This window comes from Camarhynchus parvulus, chromosome 6, assembly GCF_901933205.1.
Source record: "Camarhynchus parvulus chromosome 6, STF_HiC, whole genome shotgun sequence".
Taxonomy (NCBI): Eukaryota; Metazoa; Chordata; class Aves; order Passeriformes; family Thraupidae; genus Camarhynchus; species Camarhynchus parvulus.
The window spans coordinates 6,588,426-6,600,432 of record NC_044576.1 but is presented as its reverse complement, the minus strand read 5'-3'; the positions used below and the strand labels follow the sequence as shown (position 1 = coordinate 6,600,432).

Sequence of the window (12,007 nt, the reverse complement as noted above, 5' to 3'; positions counted from 1 at the left end):
CGGCGAACCAAGGGAACGCCCGGTACACCCTCAGCTTGCCGCGCCCGGCCGCACGGCATTTTCTATTTCCCCCTCCCTCCCCTCACGGAGCCGAAAGCCGCCCTTTGGGCCTCGCTTTGGCGCGGAGCGCGCTGATTGGCCGCTTTGAACGGGCCCGGCGCGGCACCATTGGCGGAGCGCGGCAGGCGGCCGGTTCGAATGCGCGGCGGCCCCGCCCCCGGCCCGCGCGGTGCTGCGGACGTGCCTGTGCGGCGGCGGCGGCTCGTGCGGCGCGCGCGCGCGCGGCGGCTCCGCAGGTGAGGGGCGCGCGGTGGGGCCGTTGGCGCGCGCGGCCGGGGGCGGCCGGGGCGGAGGGATGCGCGCTCCCGAGCCCGTGCGGGGTCCCGCTCCCCAGCCCGGGGGGCACAGCGCGGCCGCCCGGCCCGGCCCAGCCCGGTGCGCGGCGGGGAACGCCCCGGAGAGACGGCCAGGGAGCGGGGGAGCGCCTCGGGCCGGCGGGAGCGCGACGGGGGCCGGGCTGCCCTGAGCGCGGCCTGCCTGGAGCCAGCAGCTGCCCGGAGCCGGAGGTCACTCGGCTCTGCTCGGTGTCCGTAACCGCCCGGAGCTGGAGCTGGTGCCGGTCCGGAGCAGCGGGGGAGGTGCGGAGTGCCCGTCGCTGCTGTCGCCTCTTGCTGTGCGGTCACTCCCGCTGTGCGGTGACACTGGGCCCGTGTTCCCCGGCGTGGCTCACACCCTGTTCCCTTGTTTCACATGGGGCATTCCTATCCGTTTCTAGCTCATTTTCTATCCGTTTCTAGTTCGTTCCTCTCGAGCGAATAGTTAAGTAAAAATGATGAGTAGGGCACCTTTTTCAGTTCACTGGAGGACTTTCCTTCAAAGATTTTTAAACTTTTTTTTCCTTTAAATCACTGCCCTCTCGTACCTTGGGGTGTAGTTTTTCTAGCTGGAATCTGAAATAAGTATGCTCTGTGTTCCTGTTGATGAGAACAGTTAAGTGTTGCACATTACGTCTTAATTATGTGAGGCACTACTGGCTTCTAAAGACTTGGCACAGGTTCAGTGACTTGTCTGTGTTCAGGACAGCAACTGTTCACCCTCATTTTCTGTTTCTTTTTTCCTGTCCATTTCAGAGATAACCACAGCAATGGATGATTACACGAAAATAGAGAAGATTGGGGAAGGTAAGTATGGGGAACAGTGAGCTTTTAAATGCTCCACAGTTTGAGCTATGAGGTGTCCCAGAAGATCTGTGCACTCTGCCTGTTACAGGAAACACTGAGATTCAGCCAAGTGGCTAAATAAGCCTGTGGCTTAATTACTGTGGTAGTTATGTATATCTGTAAAAACTTTCAGCCTGCCCCTTTTTTTGAAAGTGACATGGTCTTGTTAAAAACAACTGACCAGTGTTGAAAAGTGTCTGCCTTCATTTGATGGCTAATAGTGTAACATCTCTCCAAAAGGGAGAAAAAATATGTTCTGAGTCCAGAAACCAGCTTACAGCTTAGGAAGCTCCCCCATTTCTCTGAATATAAACTTGCTAGTTGCCCCTGAAGTTGTGCAATGTGTTGTTTTGCTTGAAGCTGCTGGTAGGGAGTAGTGTTTTCTGGATTGTTCTGCTCTGATTATATACAGGCAGTGCAGGTGTCAGAGGAAAGCAAGATAGCAAAGCTCTGTGGTGAAGTGACTTCTTAACAATTACTTCACATTGAGGCACTAAGAAGATGGCTTCAATGCAGGTGTTGGTCACAGCCTCCCTGCTACTGGAAATCCAGCCTGTGATCACTGTTGAAGTCTGTTTTTATAAATTGAAAGTTTGAAGTACATTGTTCTGAGATTGCCTACTCTGAGGCAATAGCAAAAGGTGTGCTTGGATCTTGCAACAAAGCTTTGTAACCAAAGCCTTGTGCCTGAATCTTTCTGAAATAAACTAGTTTGGGCTTCATGTGAGGAATTAATGCTTCAAGAAGGGTAAAAAGAGAAGGCTTACAATGTCTTGGTTTGAGGGTTCTACTTCTGTGAGCATTGATAATTAAGATGGATTGATTTGAGATTTACTCTTGGTTCCAATTTCAGCTTCTGCTGAGACCCACAGCACTAGCCTCTCTCCTGCACTGAGCATTGTGCCAGAGGTATTTCTGCAGCTCACACCCATGGATCTCAGACTGCAGAAGGAGCACTACTTCCAACCTTTAGCATTTTAATATGATGTATCAATGGCAAAATCATAATCCTTTATAATGATCTTGCCTGAAAGTTAATCAACTTGAAAGTGAAATAGTACTTGATTTTATAACTACATCTTCCAAATATTCACCTTTCACACTTAGGCTTCTAAGTACCTGTCCTAACAATTGCTACACTTCATGGGTGGCATTCTTTAAACAAACAAAAATACTGCTCAGTTTAACTCTACAGCTAAGTAGTAGTTTGTAATCTAAACAAATACTCCATTTGTAAGGACTTTTCCTATGTTAGCAGCTCCTGTTTGCAATAACTTACTTGTACCTGAAGCTGGTACTTCCTATATTTGTTTCACTGTCTTTTTGTTCAGGTACCTATGGTGTTGTGTATAAAGGTCGTCACAAAACCACAGGCCAGGTGGTTGCAATGAAGAAAATACGCCTAGAAAGTGAGGAGGAAGGTGTTCCAAGTACTGCTATCCGAGAAATTTCTTTATTAAAAGAGCTGAATCATCCCAATATAGTCTGGTATGCATATGCTGATATTTAGCTAAACTCTTGGAGGGGCACTAGCTCCCATCAGATCATAAATTATTTTTCTACTTCTCTAGTGAAGTGAGAACCTCTCTGCTTAATACAGTATCTGCTTTGCAGCAAATATTTTAAACTCCATATTTATGCCAGTTTTCTGATTAAGCCTTCCTCATGCCGCCTCTTTTCATTTTAGGAATCTTACAAACTTTTGTTAATTTAGAAATTTCTGTAAATTCCTTCCAGAGAGGTTATTGTGAGAATGGAGGCATACCTCATGAAAACTGGCTGTAGCTGTTACTTCAGGCAGACTCAGAAGTTTATTTACCACCTTGGAATACTGTTTGACTTAAGTGTTCTGATGTTCTCCCTGCTGTTCTGTAGCAGGAATTTAGATGTGTTTTGATGCTATCATAGCTGGCACACCTGAGCTATGAGTGAAACTTCCATCAGTGACTGTCTGACATGTAAAAATTATTGTAGCCATTGTCTTCCCACAACATATTTGCTTGCTCTTTGATGCAGCAAAATACTTAATCTTTAATGTGCCTTAAAACTGGCCAGGTTCCAGCGAGGTAGTGTCTCCATGTGTGTATGTTTGTGTTTAGGAACCCTTACACTCCAATAAGGATGAAGAAGATACTTAAAATTGTGTGCAAATCCTGCTGTGTCTATTGGATTCCTATTAAATATTCCCTTAAGTTCCCAGTAATTCAGGCTCTGCTGTGACAGGCCAGCTTCAAAGCGAAGCTAGGCACCAATACCCAGAGGTGGGGTTTTCTTTAATGGCAAAAGTATTTTTCCTTCCTGTGTCTGATTTGAGAGAACATAAGTTTAAGAGGCAGCTTATAGGCTTTTATCTTAGTTTGACACACTATTTCAGATATACTTGATTTTCCAGGTGACAGTATAACTCACTAAGTCTGTTGCTTTAAGACTTTAAAGACTTCTACAATAGAAACCTGAAAATATCTGCTCGTATCCCTGTTGAGAAAGGAAATGGGAGTTCATGCATTTTGCAGTGGAAGTAATTGTATACTCAATTTTTAGTCTTCAGGATGTTCTCATGCAGGATTCAAGACTGTACCTCGTCTTTGAATTCCTTTCCATGGATCTCAAGAAATATTTGGATAGTATTCCCTCTGGCCAGTATCTGGAGCGTTCACGTGTCAAGGTAATGAGGACAATTTCTTAACCCAAGAGGGAATTTAATGATGACCTACTAAACCATAAGCAGCTCTTACTTTCAGTATAATTAACTCCTTGAGGAGAAATGAAAGGTTAAATAAGCAGCAGTAGATAAGATGAATGTGAGTTTTGCTTTCAAATGCCACTTGAAAGTCTTTTAATTACTGAGATTAAACTGCCTTAAACTAATCTTCAGAATTAATTTGTGTAGCTTTTTGACTGATATTAACTCAGTATCTGCAATGCTTTGGATCTCCATTTCTTGCTGCTGTGGAGACAGCTAATGAAGGGAACACCTTTGTGTTGCAGGACACTGACATGTACTAAAGGTAACTCCTTTCTTTCTTTCCTGCCACCTCATCCTTTCTAGAGTTATCTGTACCAAATTTTGCAAGGCATTGTCTTCTGCCACTCAAGAAGAGTTCTGCACAGAGACTTGAAACCTCAGAACCTTCTGATAGATGACAAGGGAGTGATTAAACTGGCAGACTTTGGACTGGCCCGAGCCTTTGGAATCCCAGTGCGGGTCTACACACATGAAGTGAGTTGGGATGTACCTGTGGTGCTTTGAATAGTGTGTACTTGCTTCCTGCTAAGAACTCATTCTGAAACAGCTAAAAAGACTCATTTTTTCAAGTTTTTTCAAGCCATAAGGTAACAAAACTATGAAAGAGTTATGTTTTGTTTTCCAAAACAATTTTCCAGTTCTTTAACTGTGGTTTCATACTAAGGTTCCAAAACATTTTATGAATCCCACTCAGAGTGAGTCAGATGGACTCAAACTTGTATGAGACTCCCTGTCTCATAAAGGCATTTTTGCTTTGCACAGCACTTGGGTTAGAGGGATTTTGTGGCTGGGTGCCAAAGGATTCCTGGTCTTAGGGAAGTCGTGCAGGCAGCTGCTTTTCTTGAAGTAGAAGCTGCTGCAATGGAGTTGGTTGTCTACAAATGAAGCTTGAAACTTCCACTAAAACTTAAAGTACTGGCTATTTTTAGCAAAAAACTGTGAATACTGCTTAATAACAAATGAGCCATTTATCTTGCAGTCAATTAAAAGACCTAATTCCACAAACTTAACCTTTCCTTGTTCCACAGGTGGTGACACTGTGGTACAGGTCTCCAGAAGTGCTGCTGGGATCTGCTCGTTACTCTACTCCTGTAGATATCTGGAGCATAGGAACCATATTTGCTGAGCTGGCAACTAAAAAGCCACTTTTCCATGGGGATTCAGAGATTGACCAGATCTTCAGAATCTTCAGGTATGTAAGGCTGAACCTTTCCTTGCTGCCTGTGTGGCACCACACAACAGTTGTGTGTAATTAAAAGTGTAATAGCGCATAACAGATTTCAGACTAAACTGTTTAACATTTTGCTTATGCTTGCACAGAGCTTTAGGGACCCCCAACAATGAGGTATGGCCTGAGGTGGAATCCCTGCAAGACTATAAAAATACATTCCCCAAATGGAAACCTGTCAGCCTTGAAACACATGTCAAAAACTTGGATAAAGATGGACTTGATCTGCTGGCTGTAAGTAGTCTGTCCTAAACTGCTGATTAAAACCTGAGTGGGCTGTTTGAAATACTCCAGAATACACAAAGCTGTACTCATCAGTCATAGCTAGAAGATCTTCATGTTTTCCTTCTAGCTATCAGCAGTGGTATGAGCCTTCATTCTTGTAGAACTGACACCTTGTGTGACATTAATTCCTTTCACAAGTAATACCAGACTGTTTTTCACATGAAGCAATTATGCCTCAGCTTTTTTATAATAATAAGCCCAGGTACAACTTGACAGTGAGGATGAGTCTTTACAAAGCGGTTTAAGTGAAGGCTTCTGCCCATAAAGTAGCTGTTACCTTTCTGCTGCCAGCACCAGCTGTGATGTGGCTGTGTGACTGCTGAGCCAGTTGGAAATGTTTATTTTATGGCAGCATGTGGATTAATCTTGGTGGGCTCATCTTGGTTAAACTTTCATGATGGTCTTAACTGAATAAACAAGGATAGAAACAGCTGAATGTATTGATTAGCTGAGACAAGGAACATAGTTCAAGTCTGTCTGTAATGTCTGTCTTAATTGCCCTTAAATTTGTAGCTAAATATTTTTGGCTGTGGTGTATTAACTTTTAATTGGTATCTTTTGTGTCTATGTGAGTTTCCGTTAGTTCTGTGGCCAGGCAGTTAAACTACCACACTAGGCTTTTAATTGGCAAGCTCTTCATTATCACCCACTGATTATCACTGATTATCAGTCTCTCATCAGTCTTTTCCATTTAGTGCTCTCCAGCTCATGTGCTGCCACTGAGGGCTAATTTAGGTCACATCCTAGGTGTGCTCTTAGATGTCCTGAGGTATAATAATGTACTTTGGCTGTTCTAAAGCTGCACTTGTACAGTGCAGACCTACAGATAGGGCTCTGGGTTGGGTGCTCTGTGTGTCTCAAGACAAGCTGACAGTTCAGAACCCCCTTGTAGAGCAGTAGCTGTGTACCTGGCTCATGGCTGTGAGCAGTCACAGAGCAGTTCATTACCCATACTGGTAATATGGCAGAATGCTCTGAATGAAGTTGTGTTACCCAAAAAGCTCAAGTTATCACAATTTCTCACAGTTTTTCTTGGGGGACAGAGCCCCAGTTCACACTGACAGCCTGAGCATTTGTTGAATATATAGTTGTCCTGGGTAGCTCTGAACCTTGCAGCACAGTTGTCTTACAGAGATACAACTCCTGACAACATCTTTATTAAATCAGTTTGAAATAGAATTGTTGCTGACTGTATTTACAAACTAAATCAAAGGAACAGGCAGGAGAATCTTGTTGAAACAGCTGCATGAAAAGGACCTGTCAAGGGCTCATCTGAGCTTAGGTGGGGCTTCACTGTGTGAAACCAGTGGTTGGGGCTGCTGCTAATAAGGGCAAAAAAAGTACTAGTTCTTCATGGTGTTAACATAATTCTAGTCTCAAAGCATATTAAATTCTCTAAAGACTTGTACAGTTCTGCATTAATCAATGTTAACATTTTAGTTTCCTATTAGTGCCTGGTGACAGTGGTATTCCTGACTGGAATCCCTTTAAGTTTCCTATGGCACTTTTAAGCCTTTTAAACCCATAATATAACTTTAAAGGCAACAAAACTAAGTAGTTTGTTCTAGAGCACAAGCTCACATTTGTCAATGAAAATGTTTCAATGTTTAATTTTTTTCTATAGACTATTGCAGATGTATGTAAAGGAGCTGCCTTTGAAAATGTCTTAACACAAAAATGTGTAATTCAAATTGCATGAGTGAGATTGTGAGTTGAAGACTTTCATAAGCTAAATTACTTCTATGGCTAGCATTTCAAAGCACTTGATGGCTGTCCTCAAAAACTTTGAATTATCAGGACAGTAGGTGACAGGGAAAACTAATGTTCCAGACTGCTCAGAGAGGTTTCCTTCATTTGCTCTATCAATTGTGGTGCTGTAGTTTCAGTACCAGTGTCCCTTTCTCAGAGAAATTCCCCTCTTTGAGTCAATTTTGAGAGAACCTTTGATACCAGAATTGACTATAGGACACTGTTCTAGGTGTAGGTAATGGGAACCTGCCACAAGGTAAATTGGCTATGCAAGGTTGAATCTAGAGGCAGCATTGTATTTGGCAGAAGTTCAGAGAATATAAATGCAAATTCAGTGGTTTAAATCAACTTGGAAGACTCCCCGAAGAATGAAGTGTAAAGATAATTAAATGTCAAGACTGAATACTGGGCAGAGTAAGACTGGTTAAGTTTTGTTCTGGAAGACAGATTTGTTGTGCAGCTGGTGGAATCCTGATTACTTGAATTTGAAATGGTCTGTCCTTTAGTAAGGAGAAATAAAAAAGCTTTTCTTGTTTTGGGTCTAGTACAAAACTGCTGAATGCTTCATTCCTGTTTTGACCCCTTGTATAAGCTATAGATACTTTTTTTTTAATGGCTAGTAAAACAAATTTCCTCCTGTTTTAGAAACTTCTGAGGGTTATTTTAATGGCTGTGACATCCCCTCTTTTTGCTCTCATCACCTTTGAGGTATTCCAAGTATTGAATATCTATTGAAGTATTTTATTGCCAAGAGACTCAAGTGTTAACTGTTATCTTGAGTTCTACCTGCTTGTCATCTACTTTCCAATATGGATTTTGAAACGGAGTGAGCATTCTCTTATTTTAATTGTAAAGTCACCAACCTGAGCAGAAGCCATTTGACATCACTTTGCTCAATGTCAGCAACAAAACAAGTGTCAGACCACTTGTAAACATTTAGGGCTTTACCAGCCTAAAGCTTATTAATTTCCCTCAGTAAGAAGCTGAGACAATTATTGCTGCTTGGTTGCCTGGTTCTGGATTTAGTTCAGTGGATGTGGTACCCAGACACAGGCAAGGGCTTGGTTATTGAACAGAGGGGTAAATGGGATTTTTCATCTTCTGAGATACTATGCACTCCTACTGACTTGTAGGGGAAATAACCTCTCCAGCGGGGTGAGCACAGAACAAAGGGGGAAAATGTCTTTGTAGTTACATTATTATTATTATTAATCTATGTATTCAACATTATTTTAGCTCATATTTCATGAGAAAGTAAATGTGGTTTTGTTTTTTTCTTCCAGAAAATGTTAATTTATGATCCTGCAAAAAGGATTTCTGGCAAAATGGCCTTGAACCATCCATATTTTGATGATTTGGACAAATCCACTCTTCCTGCTAATCTGATTAAGAAATAGGCCTTCAGACTAAATCATCCAGAGTGAAATAACTGTGATTACTTTTACTCTTAAGTCTGTCATGTGTATGTCTGTCTTTCTGCTCTTAAGATTGGCTGTATTCCGTTTGTTTTGGTTTAAGTGTTATCTAAATGTAAATATTAACCTGTTAGTGCTGAGTTCAAATACAATGCAAATATTGCTGCAATTAATGCAGTCAACTTTCTATAAATAAAGCTTTAACCCCTGTGAAGGACTGAACTTATTTCCAGGCCACAGCTGCTCTGCAGAAGGACACCAGTTTTCTTTGGAATGCACTGGAAAGGTACCACTTGGCTAAAAAAGGCTAAAATGGTTGTTCCTGATATGATAGGAAATTCTCGAGTTTGAGTTGTTTCAATGTTGTGTCAGTTACAGTTTTGCTTGAGCGTGGAAACTGTGAGATATGCTGAAGAACAGCAACTTACAAAAGTGTGGATGGCCAAACTGATTTTGAGTTTTTGAAGGCAGCTGCAAATCATTAATTGAGATAAGTCCCTTGCTCTATGTTTTTGTTATTGTCTTGGAGGCCCAAGAATTTACCAAGATGTTGGCTGTTGTGAACTCCTAGGAATTGTAAACTGAGATGCCACACAGCTCCAGACTTTTTCATAATTAAAGCAGAAGCTTTTTAAAGCTCCCTGGCATTTAACTGAACAGGTGAGAATATTGTTAAAAGTTCAAATAAAGTTCAAAGGTGTGTACTAATACCAGATTGTGTGTTAGTTTCCAATTCCTACCTTCATTGTTGGTCTTCAGACACATCAGTAGGGATGGGGTTTACATCTTAGGCACTGTACTGCTCCTTTCCTTGCTGGCTGGGGCCAAGGCTTGCAGCACAGTGGGCAATAGTATTGAAAGTATTTAGATTTCTGAATGAGGTGTCTGAAAGCTCTGCTATGAACTCTACAAGCAGTGAGGTTTGTAGGAGCCCTGTCCTACAGCTGCTGAATCTGGACACTAAAAGCAGTGGAGGTGATTACATCCATCCAGTTCATCACATTTGTTGTGTCCATGAGTAGCTGAAAGTGTTAACTTAGCTTTTGTTAACAAGCAGCATGGTGAGAGGTAAATACCACTTGGGCTGTTACCACTGTTCTCTGCAAAGTGCTTCTTAATCTCCAGAAATACTGGAAACTTGGCTTAATGGGATCATTTGATAGCAGAGCACTGAGGACAGTATTTTTGAAATCATACAGGTAAGTTACTTAATTAAAGGCAGTGGGGGAGAAGATTGTGCTGGCTGACTCCTTTCTGTTAACACCAGTGAAAGGATGCAATTTCAAGACAAAGTGGGACCTAATTTGTTTCCATTTGCGTGCAGTAACTTGATACAGGCTTTACAGGCCAAGAGGTTTGTAATTGTTGCTGCTAATTGGTTACCTTGGTGTAGAAAATGGGGAACCTGCCAGTAACTGCATTAAAAATCAGAAGCTAGGGGATAAACCAGGTTCTGGGTGTGGAAAAGATTTCAGCTGGGAAAACAAAATATTTTGTTGCAGTACTGGTAAAGCCTTATTTTTGTTTTGTAAGTAACTGATGTCTGTCTCAGGCTAAAGCATTCCCTGTATCACATTAAGCTATCTCAACTAACAACTTAAGTACTAAAATTTCCAAAGTGAGCTTTTCAAACAATAACTTACTCCAAGTCTGCAATCTTTCTTGTTTGGCCAGGCACTGTAACAGCTGCTGTGACATCACTGTAGCTCTGAAGGAGCTATTATAGTTCCCCCAGTAAAGGGGAGGGGCAGGGGAACACAACACTGTCTGTGCCTCGGTGAGATCAGGTGCTGAGGATCACTGAGACACCTGACTCACTGGCACGGCTCCACTGTCATCAATGAGGCAAAGTTATCAGTGAGGCAAATCACTTCCCTTATTGAAAATAACATCATCTGCCCTGCTGCCTTCACCCAGCATGTGCAAGGTTTGTGATCTTCGAGCTTTGGCCGCCTAAAACTCAGTTTTATTCCAGTGAAAACTGGGCACGCTCTGCACTTTGGGAATTTAACCCCTTGTGGGTGATAATCAGACCTATTGATATCTATGGCAGCAGCTTTCTTCTGAATGTTGTAAGAACTGGGGGTGAAGTTACTTTATTTAAAAGCAATGTGCTCCTGTCTAAAATGAAGTTCTATACTGTAGTGTTGCATCAGTATTGCCTCTGGTACTATGGCTGCTCAGTATCTTGTTTTCTACTAGAGCACAAGTAAACCCCAGCTGAAAGTGATAAACTTAACTTGCTGTTTGACTTCACTTGCTTCATTGACTTCACCTTCATTAAAAAGTAATGTAGGTGAAAAACTTGTGCATACAAGAATAGGCTTTACACAGGATCAAACTGGGGTTTTGGTAGTAGGTTGGGGTTTTTTTAAGTTGCTGAGTGCTAGCAAACTGAAGTGTGGGGTAGATGAAAGTTTTATATTGGTCCAGAGGGCATGGGAAATGTACCTGCTGAGTCAGAAAAGACACCTTCTCAACCCAATTGCATTTGCTACGCTTAAAATTACCTTAAAGCAGCAAATGACTGGGAACTTACCAGTGTACCTATGTTGGTATCTGGGGTTACTTCTGAACAGCCAGTTTTGACCAGCACTACTTCCTTCTTGGTGCCCACAGACCTGCACAAAGGCACAGCACTACCACTGCCTCCATCTGATTTTATTTTATACTGGGTTTGTAAAGACTTTGTGGGAATAAGGAAACACTGATCTACAGGCCCTACTTTCATTAAGCCTGACTATTTCTTCTCCACCAAGCTCCTTGCCTTATTTCTGACAAGCTGCATCAATTTATGGAGTAATCTCAGAATTTCCCATTGCTTTGACCACCAGCTGCTCTGGTTTACATCTGCTGCATCAATGGCTCATTCCAGGTAATGGCTTTTGATTTTGTTCCCACTGTATTGCTGTATAAAGCATTGCCTCCTCATGTGTAAATGTCAGCAGGGTACTGGGTGTTCTCCTCTGTTGTTGGGCATATTTTACTTCTGCCTGGCTATTTCAATATACTCTTGTTGTGTTTGAATCAATAGCAGGCTATTGATGCTGCTGCTAACAGATTAATTGAGTGATCCCAAACATGTATCTCCAGTACAGGTGGCTGGCTGCCTTTAATGGAAGAATTGGAGGTGAGAGCTGGTCTCTCCAAATTGCTGAAGTGATAGGCATTATGCCCTGGGGAATAATTAGTGCCTTTATAGCAATAGTTATATTCAGTTCCATGAATTTAATGAAAACCTTTCTGCTGACCTCTGAAGGGTTTGGATTAGACTGTTGGGAGGGGATTTAAAAAAAAAAACAAACATTCCCCAACTATTTTAAGTGACAACCAATTAAATTCTTAAAAAAGCCTGCATGCAATT

General features: G+C 42.1%; 1 protein-coding gene across 1 annotated transcript; it reads left to right on the top strand.

The window, feature by feature from the left end:
- Positions 1–235: 235 nt before the first annotated feature.
- On the top strand, positions 236–9,283 carry CDK1 (cyclin dependent kinase 1). Its single transcript, XM_030951520.1, has 8 exons — positions 236–296; positions 1,131–1,181; positions 2,552–2,708; positions 3,762–3,885; positions 4,270–4,440; positions 4,995–5,158; positions 5,287–5,428; positions 8,512–9,283. The coding sequence occupies exons 2-8, from the start codon at positions 1,145–1,147 to the stop codon at positions 8,623–8,625; spliced, it is 909 nt and encodes a 302-aa protein (XP_030807380.1). The 5' UTR covers positions 236–296; positions 1,131–1,144; the 3' UTR covers positions 8,626–9,283.
- Positions 9,284–12,007: the final 2,724 nt, after the last annotated feature.

Bases quoted from the DNA above. Each gene is read 5' to 3' on its own strand.
- CDK1 (XM_030951520.1), top strand. From the start codon at position 1,145: ATGGATGATTACACGAAAATAGAGAAGATTGGGGAAG. The intron at 3,886-4,269 runs GTAATGAGGACA...CATCCTTTCTAG, and splicing joins TGGAGCGTTCACGTGTCAAG to AGTTATCTGTACCAAATTTT. The intron at 4,441-4,994 runs GTGAGTTGGGAT...CTTGTTCCACAG, and splicing joins TGCGGGTCTACACACATGAA to GTGGTGACACTGTGGTACAG.